Source organism: Musca autumnalis, unplaced genomic scaffold (assembly GCF_047663935.1).
Source record: "Musca autumnalis isolate F117 unplaced genomic scaffold, ASM4766393v1 scaffold_4, whole genome shotgun sequence".
Classification (NCBI taxonomy): domain Eukaryota; kingdom Metazoa; phylum Arthropoda; class Insecta; order Diptera; family Muscidae; genus Musca; species Musca autumnalis.
This window is the reverse complement of record NW_027411977.1, coordinates 118,920,044-118,936,509: the sequence shown is the minus strand read 5'-3', so window position 1 is coordinate 118,936,509 and position 16,466 is coordinate 118,920,044. Positions and strand designations below refer to the sequence as shown.

The window sequence follows — 16,466 nt, the reverse complement described above, 5'->3', positions numbered from 1 at the left end:
CCTGGCCTGGGAATCGAACCGCAGAACTTTAGCGTGCAAGGCGGGTGTGCATACCATTGCACCACGGTGGCACCCAAGGTTAAGGCCACTTTATCACACCGAAATTGCTGAAATGTGGTACTTAGTCTTCGTTGGTGGTATAAAACTTTCTCCCAAAAAATTTGTCGGTATAGTTCCACGCCTTCATATAGCCCTCATGGAACGGTACCCCCGATTTTCGGTATTTTGAAGGTTGTGGCCAGAGCAACCCCCTGAAATGGTTGAAATTTGGTATTTAGTCTATGTTGGAGGTAAAAGCCTTTCTGACTAATTCTGAAGGTAGTAGCGTCAATATCCCACAGAAAGACTGAAATTTGTTATTTAATCTTCCATGGGATTATCAACTATTCCAGAAAAGAATTATCAGTATAGGTCCGCGGGTTCCTATATTCCCCATTGAAGCGTACTTCTTGATTTTCGGTATTTTGAAGGTTTTACCGAAATATCGGAAATTTAGTATTTAGTCTTCTTTGAGTCTAAAAACTTTCCGCCAGATATTTGTAGGTATAGATCGACGTTTTTATATAGCCCCCCATGGAACGGTACATCCCGTATTTCGGTATTTTGAAGGTTAACCACATTGTTTTACCGAACTTGCTGAAACTTGGCATTTAGCTTTATCATAAACGAAACTAATTGTTCCGTTTTACTTCAATACATCTCATGGTGGAGGGTATAACAAGTACGGCCTGGCCGAACTTAACGGCGTTCTTACTTGTTTTTTATATCAAACTGTCCAAAAAATACTTACCCACTGCTGAGGGTATCCTCAAACCACTTTATAATGAAACAAAATTTGGGTTTTCACGCTTTAATATGGTATATTCTAGAACAAAATTCACAATGTTCTCGTATTTTAGAAGGACTCTTCACTTCGGCATAACGTTGCTGAGCTATTGTCCTCAAGTCCATTTCGTTATCTTTATTCGAATTTGTGCTAAAATAAAGATCAGTATAGGATTTGGTAATACCAAATGGTGATGTACGTGGCGTTGATAGAAATGACGATGTATTTCGTACCGGTGGGTGTAGTAGTTGATGATGTTGGTCATATTGATGGTTTTGCTGGGGCATTCGTAGATCCACAGATGATTTATACGAACGTATTTGTCCGGGATACTTGACTAGACTAGATAAAGAAGTGGTAGAAGATTCAGGGGTTAGTAGAGAATTTTGTTGACTTGTAGGTGGTGGTGAGTAGGACATTCTAGCTGGTGGCATACTACTACCACCTGGTAGTAAAGGCAAAGTTTGAGAGTGATCCTGTTTGGATTCCATTACATATGGCTGATCGTATTGCAGCTTCCACAATGGTTCCAATACTAGCTGGAAATTATTAGAGCCTATCGATGAGTGTTTTGATCTCAATTCTGAGTGAGATTTAACACTCGCATGTGCATGAGTAGGCGATTGGGTGTCAGAGGTAGGCGATAGTCGATAAGCGTTACCAGGGTCGTTACTTGGAAAATGGGCTACACTTTGAAAAGAACTTACACTGCTTGAACCTCCACGTTCATGGACTCTCGAACGTTGAGGATTGTAGTCGAATTTACGACCACTACCACGACGCGTCGAAGTTCCATTAACATTACGTTGGCTAGCAGAGGTGGGGCGATGATGGGCTTGACGTACAACACGACTACCATGCCGAGCACTGGAGCGACGTGTTGGACTTTTGCGACCCCAAACTGAATTGGTATCACTGCTGTCATCATCATGGCGGCCATGTAAGGGTTTCTCTCGAATAGGCAGCGCACCAAAATGCCCACCATGGCCACTGAATTTTGTGAGAGTACCACCACGACGCAGAGCATCCTGCGGATTGAATTTTCGAAACATGGCCAGCATATCGGCATATCTTTCCCATTCTGTGGTGCCAGGGCGTTTTTCCTCCAGCAACTTTCGTGCCAGTTTTTGTTGTCGAGCTCGTTCGGCAGCGATTTTTTCATCGCGTTTAGTATTTTTCGCTTTTGCCGTCTGGGCGAGTTGTACTGATGGCATAATCGTCCCGTTGGAACCTTCAATATGTTCGGACTTAATTACCTCGCTAACTGCCACCTCTCCACCAGACTTTTTGCTTGACTTTAGAGCTGAAGCCGAACTAGCAGCTATTGCTGTAGCTATTGACGTGGCTGATGCTATTGGTAGTGGTGTTAGGCTAATTATATAACAGTTCGGAAGGTGTGTTTGTTTATTGGTGTTGAAAAGAGCTAAATTTTATTAGAAAATTTCAATAATATTTAGGCATTTTCTAATTGGTGATTTGGGTTAGTGATGCTGATCTACATATTTACAATTGAGAGGTGTCTACATGTAGAGTTACTGGTTATTTATTGTGTGCTGGGTAATTCTTCGCTATCTCATTTGTCATTTGATGTCCAGTACAAAGATTTTGCTAGGATGTGTTGTTGTTGTTGATCCTATATTGAGTGGTTAATTAAAAATGTATTTACAACAAAAGTATTTTTCTTGTTAAAAATTTATTTAATTAATTTAAAAAACTCGTTGCAAAATATTTACATGGTATTCTCTTATGAGCTAAAAAACAAATCTAATATTAATATTATAATTATAACAAATTAATGTAAGCAAATCACACTACGCAACAAAATGAAAATCAATCTACGAATGTTGGGAACTCTTCGAAAATAAAAGGAAAGCACAGGCTGATGACAACAAAATTATATTAAATATGTAATAGTCGAAGGTCACACTAGAGTGTTTCATTGAAACAATTTCATGAAAACAAGGGTTCCTAGGTCGAGTTTCACAGTAGAGTGTTATCATAAATTTGCTGTAGTGGGGGTCTCGATCTATATATACCTAAAAGTTTCAATGAAACCACTCTAGTGTGACCTTCGACGTAGGTATATATTTTAGGTTCAATAACTATAAATATAATAATCCACTGCCGTTGTAATATATGCGTGTGGGTATTGTGGCGGATGTGAATGGACTTTCTTGTAGTTGCCTAAAAAAAACTTTGATGAATAGAAAATGCTTCTGCAACCTAAAAAAATAACAAACTAGCTATCAGAGGAAGCATAGCTAAATATTGTCGGACACAAGATGCGGATAACGGAATTTCCAGTAGGTATTTAGGGTAGCTACTGTTAATTCCACGTTCGTATATGACAATGTGAAAGGTCATGGGTTTAGGCGTTGGGTTAGTAACCCGCCTTAACAATAAACACACTGATATGTAAATGAAGACTATGGTCGGACTATGCCGACCATGTGATACACGACGCCACTACTCTGCGCGATTTCAAAAATACAGGTAAGATTTGTTTCGATCCTCGCCACAGGCTGTCATCAGTTCCCTTGTTTCTTGTTTGTGGATATTCTCCACCGAAGTTATTTTTCAATAACTTCTTCAACAAAAAACTTTTTATACCCAAACATCAATCGTCAGCTCGTTATATATGAGATTGAGATTTGTATCCTCTGACAATACTAAATTACAGCACTTTCGGTTCGAAAATTTTACAAAAAAAAAATTAATCGAAATACATATATAAAATTGGACAATATTGCTTCATGGGGGCTAGACTAAAACCTGGATATATATGGATAGTTTTTTCCCAATTCCAATTAACAACGAGTAAAAAACTTAAAATGTCCTGCACTGAAATGGATTAATTATATTGTGGCCACGGATACCCAAAATATCAAAACTAGATCGGAAAAGGCATCTAAAATTTCTTTATTGGGCGGCACCTTCATAAAGGGGCTATATCAAAGTGGGAACCTATGTTGAGAATTTTTGGGGGAGAAATTTTGTGACCACAGCGAACGTGAAACGTCAAATCACAGATAGATCGGTCAACAAATTTAGCTAAACTCCTTAATACTCCTTAAATCGGGAAGTATTATCATAGGGTGGCTATACCAAAATATGGATCTATGTTGACAATTTTTGGTGGAGAAATTCGATGACCACAGGGAACTTTAAATGTTGAATTACAGATGGTTCGGCAAAACACCTAAACTCAGGGGTACCGTTATATGGAGGCTATATTAAAAACGTGGACCACCTATGTTAACAATTTTTGGTGGAGTAATTTTGTGACCACTGGGAATTACAGATAGTTCGGCCAAAAAATATAGCTAAAATCCTCCAAATGCCGAAAAACAGGGGTACCGTTATATGGGGGGCTATATTAAAAACGTGGACCTATGTTGACAATTTTTGGTGAAGTAATTTTTTGACCACTGGGAATTACAGATAGTTCGGTCAAAAAAATATAGCTTAAGTCCTTAAAATGCCGAAAATCGGAAGGTATCGTTATATGGGGGATATACCAAAACATGGACTTATTTTGATCAATGGGAACCTTAAATGTCAAACTATAGGTTGTTCGGTCAAAAAGTGTAGCTAAAATCCTCAAAATGCCGAAAATCGGAAGGTATCGTTATATGGGGAATATACCAAAACATGGACCTATGATGGAAATTTTTGGGGGAGATGTTTTGTAAACACTGGGAACCCCTCAAATACTAAATTTCAGGTACTCCGGTAAAAAAAAATAGCTAAAATCGTCAAAATACCGAAAATTTAGAGGTACCGTTATATGGGGGCTGTACCAAAACGTGGACCGATATAGCCTATCTTCGAACTTGACATGCCTATGGACCAAACATACTCGGGTGCTCAATTTTTGCGGACACTAGACGGACATGGCTATATCGTCTCAGAATTTTATCCTTATCAAGAATATAAATACTTTAAAGGGTCGCAAATGATTATTTCAATGCGTTACAAACGGGAAAACAAACTTAATATACCCTCCATACTGTGGTGGTATAAAAAAGCTTAAATCGGATGGCACCCTTATATGAATGCTGTACCAAAACATGTACCTGTTAAAATGTTTTATACCCCTCGCGAAGACTAAATACCAGCAACACAAATAAAAATATAAATAAACAAGTAAAAAAGTTTCACTCGGCTTTGCCAACAGAAATATACCCTCAGCCTGAATTGTAACTTTCATCTACGGACAGATGAATGTATTTAGGGTCTTTTCAGAATTATGTGGGCCTTTTTGGACATTTAAACTTGCCGACAAAAATGTGGATTAGGATTAAAGTTCAAAAGTGTTAAGGAGGAGAGAATGGACCGACATAGTGCATTACGGAAGTGGATCTTATTTTTAGAGTCATATCTCTTCGATAGATATCGCGCTCACTAGTCATTTCAATGGGTTATCGTACAACTGTTGGACCAGTATACCAGGAAGCATGGACTTGTCCACGGAAAACATAATATGGTTGTAAACAGGACCACAAAGAACATCATCGGCATAAATTTCCAAAGGAACTTCGAACAGACCCTAAACTGCACTTAGACACAAATGATAAACTTTGTGGGTGAAGTAACCTAATGAGAGACTAAGTTTGGACAAAATATTAGGAGATCCAAAGCTTGGACCAAATTGGTTGCCCCGCTCAAGAGATATCGTGCATACCATTTGGACAAACAAAATACGACGAAGGTCAAGTAAGTAATCGTGCTCTCCAGCCACTACATATTGTGCCAAAGGGGTGTTTTACACCTTTCGGGCTGTTTTCTCAAGAAGTATGCACGTGCCAAGGAAAAAAACTTTTACCGCCGTAATTCGATTCGGGAGCAGGTCTTAAAGTTAACTTATTCGAAATTTTGTGTGGGATTCATTCTATATTGGAACCTCATTTAAGTCTGGTAGAAATTTCACGATGTGCAAAGTATGGACCAAATCGGTTACTCCCTTCAAGAGTTATCGTGCGACCAATTTTTCCGAACATTCTTGAACTTTTGTGGGAGAGGTACCTGCAGGAGCGCACCGATATGAATTACACAGTGCATCACTGAAAATGCAAACAACTTCTAATGAGCATTGAGTGAAAGTACATGCTGAGACTACAAAAATCCTAATTGGGTTTTGTGTTGTTAGATCGGGTTTGGATTTTATGGCCTCATATAAACCGGGCTACAACGACCCTTTTTCCCACCGGTCGGAGCTTTATCTCAGAAACTAATATGAATTTTACTACGCAGTCTTCATCAGTATTGTAGCCCTAAAGTAGAAGAACTTACATGTCAAACAGAAGAACTCGGAAAAACTGCATTTAGCGCATCAAAATCGACAAAATATTTGAAAGTTCACATAATTTCTGGAATTATGGCCAGTAGCAGCTAAACTGTTGGGAGTTGAACTTAGTAACCTCTTGCAAAAAATGTCCAAACAATGTGCACTGCAATTCTTCAGAACATTCTGTAACTATAAAATAATTATTTCATGTCGTTTAGACCGTAATTCATATCCAGCCCAATCATGAACATCATCTCACCGTGAGTTTTCTCACTCTCGCCTCCTCCCTTATTATAAACATCATAAGGGAGAACAAAACTCACGTTCGTGAGAAAAGTAGCTATCATAAATGTCAAAAAAGTGAGAATGTGAGGCAATTTTCTCTCACCACAGAAATCAAGGTGAGTTGAACAAAAAAATGTAACTATGGACATTTTTTATAGAAAAAATCGACAAGAAACGAATCTTTTGCAATGATAATCAATTGTATTTATTTGTGTTTTACGTTAAAGGTAACAAATAAAAAACAATTAGAAATTCTTTTGGCAACTATACATGTTCATCCGTGTATCAATGAAGCAAGGAAGACCTCAATCGAGTTTGGCGTAATTTGGAGGTGGAGTTGAAGTTGGCCAAAATTTTTCAGATATGGGAAGCGGTTCAGAATCATATGATGAAAACAGGAATGGAAGAGGATGCTATCAGGAGCAACACCTTTCTAAAATTTTTTTGAAGGTACTTCCAAACTTTGCGGTCACTCAAGATGATAAGTGACATATCTTAAGTGCCTTTGTATTGTTCTTTGTTCGCTAAGGTTCCCAGCAAAATATTCGATGCCAAAGATTCTATTCAAGCATGAGTGCAAGTTATATGTCACCTTTTTACCACCTTCGCCCATTCTTTTTACAAGACTGTGACCCCTAAAAGATCCAAATCATTTTGGATGGCATCTTCAATAACCCAGTAGAATGGTATCTTAACAACCACCTTGGCATGGCATATTCCACGAACAAGCCACAATAGGAAGGATTAAATTCATAAAAAAGGGCATGTTTATATTATATGCCGTTTATATATAACAAGGTTAACCCAGTGGGTCTGGGTTTCAAATGTCATTTCCATTGTATATACTTCAAACAAATCCTCATAAAGAAGGTTAACCCTGCAAAAAACTATAATATAAACGCCGTATTATATAGCCTTTTGCAGGGTTAACCTTCTTGAAAATTGAGAAATTGTATTTAAAATCCATGAATTCAAATGTTGAATAGGATCCGAATTTCACGAATTGTACTTAGCATTCATATGATTGGTCCTATTGCTGGAGAAGAGATCGGATGTTTCACGTATTGTATTTATTTACAATTCTTGAAATTCCTTCCAAATGCTGAAAATGGGATCTTTCACAACTTCATTTGAACTAATACAAAAGATCCAGTGAGATATTGGCATCGCATGGAACGACTTCCACAAAATTTTGCTTGGTTTTCTTTGTATTCCTCAGCGTTTGTCGTTTCGCACATCATTCAATATTAAACATTTTCATTTCTTTTTGCCATTTAATGACCTTTAAACGGTTTTTGTTCACTTTTTTGCAAATTGCAGAAATTCTACGGGCGTAAATAAACAATTTTTACATATGTATGTATGTATCTGTCAAAACAAAACAAAAACAGCTGTTACAGATGTTGCCACATATCAAACATTTAATACTTTTATCAATTACCATGTATTTTTAAAGTGGATTGTTGACAAAAATTATTTTTCGTTTTAGAAATATTAATTTAATTTAAAATAAAGTAATGTTTTATAAAAAAAATTACGAATTTAGTTATTGCAAAATTATTTGTAAATAAAATAACGATATGGCAAAGCAAATTATATTTTCAAGGGTTCACAAAATGCGGCACTATTTTCAATTTTCAAACTTGTGAACCCCTCTTCACTTTTTTCGCTCCTCCCTTGTTATTTGTGATAGGTCGAGACGTGAGAAGTGAGCTGCAACTCACTCGTGAGAAGCTCCCTACGTGAGTATTCATGATCGGTATGATCATATTTTCTAAAAAAATATTTCAAACAATGTGCATAAAATCTGTTTATTTTCATATTGTTCACATATTTATCAAATTTTCCTTGAAAAATGTGCTAGAAATAGCGTGATAGAGTCATTTTGCAAGAATGGAATGTTCTGAAAAGTTGTGAATTACATTCCAGCGAATATTTCTTTCAAGGAAAAGTTAACGAAAAATGTAACAGTTTCTGAGATATGATGCGATATATACGAAATAAAGTATTTTATAAATATACTATGCATTTGAGGCAACATGTGCAGTTTTTCGAGATGAATATATCTCCAAATGTTTTCTTAATGCTCTTATTTACAAGTTTGTTCAGATATTTAAACAATATTAGAATTGGTTTTAATGATATTGCCTCGATTTGCTCTAAAAAGTCAATATTTAACCATGTTTAGATGAGGCCATAAAATCTATACCCGATCTAACAACACATAACCCAACTAGGGTTTCTGTCGATTGGGTCTGTACTTTTATAAAATCTGCTGTAAAAGTTGTTTGCACAAAATTACCTTGAAAATGTTGCACATTGTTATCTTTAACTAAGTTTGGACAAAATATTACTAAGGCCAAATTTTGGACCGAATCAGCAGATCCGTCGAGAGTTATCTTGCGCTCCAATCACTACACACGGTGTCATAAGGATATTTTGCACCTCTCAGGCTATTTTCTCGGGAATTATGGACTTGCCCCTGATCAAACGTGTACCGTCGTATGGGGGCAGTGAATTCAAGTTATTACAACAAAAATCGAAGCGATTCGAATGCTGGTCTTAAACTGAACTTTTCCCAAAATTATGTGTGGGTGCTACCCGAAGGTGTGGGCCGATTCAGTCCATATTGAAACCTCATCAAATTCTGGTACAAATTTCACGATGTGCAAAGTATGGACTAAATCAAATACTCCCTTCAAGAGTTATCGTGCGCAGATATTTCCCGAACATTTTCGAACTTTTTTGGGGAGGTACCGGAAGGAGTCGACCGATATAACCCATTTTCGAAATTAAACTAAGTTTGGACAAAATATTACGAAAGCCAAAGTTTGTACCGAATCGGTTGATCCGTTCGAGAGTTATCGTGCGCTCCAGCCAGACAGACAGACGGACAGACATGGCTAAATCAACTCCAAATTGTCTGAATTCGATTTCGTCCAACCATACTTGGGTTCTAAGACCATTATTTCTATGAGGCAAATTTTACCCGTATGAAAATAAATATACCCTCGTTAGCATAAATGGTGAGGGTATAAAAAATGAGCTAATTTATACATGAGGTGAATCCGTCGGTGGGATTACGCTTACTATACATATAGGATAGAAATATAACCTTTTCAATATAGTATAGTTGTAACAGTAAAAATATAAATTATAATATAAAGTGCATTTACAAAAATAATTAAAAAAAAAAATTGCTTTTTTAATTTGATTGATTTTACAACTGTCATTGGGCCAATAATATTTAAATTTCAAGTTAAAAATAAATGTAAAATATGTCTGCCTATTCGATATTTTATATACATATGTATTTAATAACCTGCTAGTAATTGCTTGGAAAATGTATCAAGCAGCATTTCGTCGGTGTCATGCTTAAGTGTTCCATACGCCATTTACCTGTTTTGAGATAATCGCATTTTAATGTTTTGCGTCACAACTGCGTGGAACTGGCTAAAGCAAATATTTATATTTTTGACTTGAAATATTAATAATAGTATATAGAACATAATTACAAAAATTTAGAGGAATATGTATTGGAATATAAAAGTTATAGAGATTTTTTTAAAAAAAAAAGAATTTTTGTTGATTTGTTCCATATCCGCACTTATGACACAAATGTGAAATATTGTAAATCACATGTAACAAAGTGACAAAAAAAAATGTCCATCTTTGCCTCAATATGTAGCTTAAATACTCCTAATTCGAAAATTAAAATTCTGATTTTGTGAAATGTGTTTTTGAACTTGTAAGTTTATAAAATATGAATTTCATAACAGAAAACAGTTTATGCTTTCCCGTCGAGGTGTGGATATCTCGTAAACTAGAGCAGATATGAGAAAGCCGACTAGAAATTCAGAAAGAGCATACCGGAAAACTCTAGAAACCATGTGTATCTCAAAAAGTCAAAAATGGCGTATGGAACACTTAAGCATGACACCGACGATTTAGCAAGTACAAAACACATCAATATACATATACATACATATACTTTCAAAATGTGTATGTATGACAAAGTGGATATCGTGTACAGACAAAGTACTATTAACTACATTGAAAATTTTTTGTTACTTTAAGTTGAGGGAAAAAACTCTATATAACATTAATATAATAGCAGAAAAAAAAACAAAAGAGCAAACCATTGAATGAATGAACGAACGACTAAATTTAATGAATGGTTCCCACACAACATCAACACACACACAAACATTTAAACACCGAGCGCCAAGGGTGAATGCGACATTGTAAACAGACATTGAATCAGACAGAGTTCTAATCAACCTACTCACTGCATGGCACTGGAATTAGTAGTGGTATCAGTCGCATTATTGGTGGTGGGGGTGGTGATGGTGTGGGCGGTAGTTGTGAGAGCTGAGGACAACGTGTCTGCTGGCGTCATATTTGGTGGGTCAGTGGCCAACTGAACCATGTCATTGACCGACAGTTTTTTCTGTAACACCTCATGACTGAGGTTCTCCAATTCCGATAATGTTGGTTTGGGAGTTGGTGGATTGTCGTCATCATCTTCACCGCTGTTCGTTTTTGTATTGGCCAATGCTCTTTCGATTTCCGATTCCGGTGTTGAAGTTCTCAGGCTGTCAGTTTCGGTTTCAGTTCGTTTTATTGCCTTCATATCCGCTGTTGTGGCCATACCACTGGCCTTACTCATCATTGTTTCACTGTCTGTGTTAAGTTTTTTCATTTCCATTTCTGCAGCTTTGAGGGCATCATCCTTTGTCGCCACAGCTGCATCAGCTGCAGCATTTGGATTTATATTTAATTTTCCCAGTAGAGAATTCTTGGCATCATCTAAATCATGAACCTTTTCCTTTAGAGTAGTCTCCACTTCGTTTTTTACCTCTTCAACTTTTGTGGCAACAGAGTCTTTTGCAGTTTCCAACGTTTTACCAACAGTTTGTTTAACACCTAGGGGGGAAAAATAGGACAAAAAAACAAAAACCATTTTAATTATTTTTTTTTATTTTAGCTTTGGAAATAAATAAAATATTAAAGAACTTGCTTTTATGTGAAGTTTATTTTTTAACCACATAGCATACATGCAACATACATTTTTTATTCCCTCCATCATAATGTGGATGGTATAATTAAATTTGTCATTTCGTTTGTAACACATCGAAATATTTGTTGGAGACTCTATAAAGTATATATTCTTGTCCTTCCGGCCGTATGTTGAAGTCAAGATACAGCTCGCAATATTTTAGCTAGAGCTTTGTAATTTGGTATGGGTCCACCTCCCTCCCGATTTTGAGTAGTTTGAAGGTTTTACCATCATTATCAAACCGAACTGGCTGAAATTTGATATTTTGTCTTAGTTAGGGGTAACGACCTTTCTACCAGAAATTTATCCACGTTTTATAATAGCCCCCAAAGAACGGTATCGCCAGATTTTCGGAATTTCAAATTATATGACTGAAATGTCTGGAATTTGGTATTTAGTCTTCCTTGATAGATTTCAGCCAAATTATTTCCAACTTCGATGTAGAATTGCTCGCTGATCAACAACATATATTTTGTGGGATTTAAAATGATTATTTCGAGAAGTTACAAACAAAATGATAAACTTAAAATACCCTCAATAGTGTAGTCGAGGGTATAACAAAGTACCAGCCGGCTTTGCGAGCAAAGATATAACCTCAGCCTTTGCCATACTAAAAAGAAGCAAGCCCAGAATGGTTTTTTTTAAAGCATTGCTGTAGTAATGATTACTGCGAGAACTATTATAAAGTTTACAATATATCCGCGAACATATCTCAATCAGTTCTTAAGACTAAATGTTTAAACTTTTGTGAGACAGGTGCGTGGAAAATGTCAACCCGTATAGTGCATCTTTAAATTTGATACAAGTTTGGAAGAATGATTTCGATGTGCAAAGATTTGACCAAATCGATGACTCTCCTTGGTGGCCGTAAGGTTTTTTCAGCTTTAGGGTAATTATCTCAGAAAGTATGGATTCAGACCGGATAAAAAATACATAATTTCAAAGCAATTCTAGACATGCAAAGAATTTTGAAATTTTGTGTGGAAAGTGTGAGAGAAGTCTCCCTGGTCTCTTTGAGGATGTTATGGGAACGTATGTATGTATTTGTGTGTGGAGGTACCCGAAGGAATTGCACTTAAATAAAAATGTCGAACTATTGTGAGAGAGATGGTACCTGAAGGTGTTTTCCAATATAGACCTTTTCGGAAATTGATGTACGTTTGGAAGAAATTTTACGATGTTTCGTGTTCATCTGTCAGATATTATCTCAGGAAATATGGACTTGCTCCCGAGCAAAATGTATTTTATGTTGATGGCATTAGAACGGAAGAGCAAACCCCCAAAAGGGTTTTAAATTCCCAGGCCAATTTTTCATTTTATGATAAGTTCCCCTTATAAGGGAACAACAGAGTTGAACCAAATTTTGCACTTCGTAATATCTTGCCCAAAAATAGTTTAAGTTCGAAGATGGACCACATCGCTCTACTCATTCGGCTACCTCCCTCACAAAACGTTCAAAATTTTGCTGAAAAATGGTGTGAACGATAGCTCTCGAAGGAAGCAAACGATTTTGTCCAAACTTTGAACATTGTATTAACCCTTCCACATATACATAGATCGGGTTCGAATTGTGACTATGTCGGTCCACTCCTACAAGTATCTCCCACACAAAATTCGGAAAAAGTGCAGTTTAAGAGCTCCTAGTTTTTTCAGCAGCCGTAAGGACAACCCTTTACGGCGCTACAATTTTTCTTTTGCAGAAGAGAATAGTACGGATTGGATGGGCAGACTGTCGAGTTCGTGAAAAGTTAATACCAACAAGGTGCTATAAATGTCTAGACTTTGGACATACGGCAGCTAGATGTAAAAAACCCGAATGACAATTCAGGTCGCTGCTTTTGCTGTGGAGAAGCGGGTCACAGGGTAGCTGCTTGTAAAAATCCTCCCATGTGTATGCTGTGCAAGGATCCATTGGTAAATCGTAGCCACGTCACTGGGTCGACTGTGTGTCCGAGATATAAGGAAGCTCTACTCCAACTTAGAGGATCAATATGAAAGTGATACAATTAAATCTAAATCATCGCGAGGCTGCTCAAGATCTGTGAAAACAGACAGTTTGAGAACTAGAGGTGGATCTTGCAATTATCAGCGAGCCCTATCAGAACATTAGTTCATCAAACTGGTATTGTGATACATCTGGCACATCCACGTTGTGGTCCAAAAACAAACCAATGCAGAATGTCTTGAATTCTGAACTCGGATTTGTTCGAGCTACTGTCGCTGGTTTAACAGTTTACAGCTGTTACCTACCGCCAAGATATGATATTGAGGAGTATAAACACATTATTACCAACCTAGTAAATGATGCTCCATCCAGAAGTCCAATTTTGATAGCGGGCGACTTCAATGCTTGGGCGACAGAATGGGGCTGCCCAAGAACAAACGAAAGGGATCGAATATTATTAGAATCATTTGCACAACTAGACGTGGAACTTTTAAACTCGGGCAGCACTCCAACATTCAATCGAAATGGTGGAAGTTCTATCATCGATATCGCCTTTGCCAGTACAAGCATCTATGACCGGCAAATCAGTGACATGTTCACTTATAGTGATCATAGCGCCATAATTATTAGGCATAACGATGCTGCAACAATAACATCAACGGTTCGAACACCAGAAGTAACTGGCTGGAAGAGAGACTCACTAGATAAAGAAATATTCGCCCTATGTATGGAAGGCACATGGCTAAAAAGCTAATACTACAGACAACACAGGCATGCAACGCATCCATGAAAAAGAGAAAACGAGGAGTAGGCAAAGCCGCAGTATATTGGTGGAACGCTGAAATCGCTGAATTACGCAAGGAGTGTCTTCGTGACGATAACGAAGTTTATAGACAGATTCTCAAGATGAAAAAGAAAGCCCTCAAAAAAGCCATACAAAGAAGCAAAAGAGCACGTTTTCTAACAATTTGTGATGATGTAGAAAACCAGCCGTTTAGATTAGCCTACAAGATTGTGACTAAAAAACTGAAGTGCTTTAGCTCAAGTACACCTACAGATGCTAAAACGCTAAGAAATATTGTGAATCACCTCTTTCCTCATCAAAAGGTAGCAACATGGGCAACATACGACCCCGGTGGACAGTTTGTTTACCCCCTGTCACATCAGCGGAGATAAATCTTGCCGTCTCGATGATTCCAAAGCGCCAGGCCTAGATGGAATTCCCAATTATGTCCTAAAAAAGATTGTGAAGTGATGTGGTGGACAGTTGCTTAAATTATTTAACACATGCTTGGAATTTGGATCCTTTCCATCAATATGGAAAAGGCAAAGGCTAGTGCTACTGCCTAAAAATGGCAAGCCTCTGGGAAGCCCCTCGTCATATCGCCCACTATGTATGATAGATACATGCGGAAAACTCCTTGAGAGCATTATCCGCGATAAACTGGAAGAGTGCATCGAACGTGCAGAAGGCTTATCCGAATGCCAATTTGGCTTTAGAAAAAGGAGATCTACGATTGATGCAACAAAAATGGTAATCGACATCGCAAAGGCAGCAATTCATGGCCAAAGCTGGAAAAAAGGGACGAAAGAATATTGTGTGGTCGTAACACTAGATGTTAAAAATGCATTCAACTCAGCTAATTGGGAGAATATTTTAAAGGCTCTGCGACGGTTAAATGTCCCGGCATATCTTGTTGCCATAAAACAGGACTACTTCCGCAACAGAATCCTGATATATGAAACTGAAGAAGGTACAAAGGAATACCAAATAACAGGAGGAGTACCACAAGGATCCGTTCTTGGACCGCTTCTATGGAACGTGATGTATGATGGCGTTCTACGGTTAAAACTTCCACAGAAAGCTAACATCATTGGGTTTGCGGATGATATCGCGCTGGTTATTGTTGCAAAAACAACCGAAGAAGCAAGAACAGTAACAGAGGCCAGCATACAGTTGGTCAGATCATGGCTGTTCTCTCAAGGCCTGGCATTAGCCGATCAAAAAACGGAAGCAGTCTTAATTACAAGTCGTAGGGTGGTGGAAAGAATAAATATTCGAATTGGAGAATGCACAATAACAACAGCGGAAAGTCTGAAATACCTCGGCGTTATCATAGACAATCGCCTGTCTTTTAAAGACCATTTAGACTACATAAAGGCAAAAGCCGGAAAGCTTGTAAAGCGCTGTGCCGTATTATGCCAAACACAAGGGGACCAAGATACTTAAGCAGAAAAATTCTTGCAGAAGTTGTCAAAAATATAATTCTCTACGCAGCACCAATATGGGCACAATCCACGATGTACGCCACGTACTATGCAAAGATTGGCTCGGTATATAGACTTACAGCACTACGTGCATGCTGTGCATATAGGAATGTGTCTGACGCCGCTATGATACCTATTGATATCTTAGCGAGAGAATCTGAATTCATATTCAATTCCCGGAGATCGCGGGAAACTGACATAGATGCCGACATCGCAAGAAGACGGAGCATTATCGAGTGGCAAAATTGGTGGACAGCATCTACAAAAGGTAGATGGACGTATTCACTAATACGGAATGTGGACAATTGGCTAAACAGGCGGCAAGGTTATCTAAATTTTTATCTAACCCAATTTCTTTCCGGACATGGATGATTCAGGTCCTATTTATATCGTTTTGGCCTGGACCACTCCCTAATTGTCCTTGCTGTGTGGAGCAAGTAGAAGACCCTTATCTTGTTTTCTTTTTGTGTCCGCGGTTTATTGTAGCGAGGGCAAACTTAGAGCGGCAAGTTAACAGTGAAGTACATGTTGGAAATATAATTGAAATAATGACGGTGTCTCTTGACAATTGGGAACATGTCTCTGAATACGTGAAGACAATCATATTAGAACTACGCCGAAAAGATGAAATTCGAAGGCGAATAATACATAGCAGCGTTCTTTATAACATTCCCCCCTGCGACGAAATGCTTATACGGTGGTACCGCAGGGAGAGAGGATCAGGGTAAAGGGGCTTTCTTAGCGTGTTAAAGTCTCGCACACCTGGCGAAATTAGGTAGCCAGAGTCTTTCGACGA

At 37.8% G+C, this 16,466-nt stretch overlaps 1 protein-coding gene across 1 annotated transcript in view; it reads right to left on the bottom strand.

Annotated features, from left to right (window-relative positions):
* Window positions 1-840: 840 nt before the first annotated feature.
* The window catches only part of LOC141401194 (uncharacterized), a 36,255-nt gene continuing 20,629 nt past the window's right edge, over window positions 841-16,466 (bottom strand). The window contains exons 2-3 of the mRNA XM_073981174.1: window positions 10,688-11,324; window positions 841-2,197 (exon numbers count right to left, since the gene is read on the bottom strand). Coding sequence (XP_073837275.1) covers window positions 844-2,197; window positions 10,688-11,324 — 1,991 coding nt within the window. The 3' untranslated portion in view covers window positions 841-843. The remainder of the gene's footprint in view (window positions 2,198-10,687; window positions 11,325-16,466) is intronic.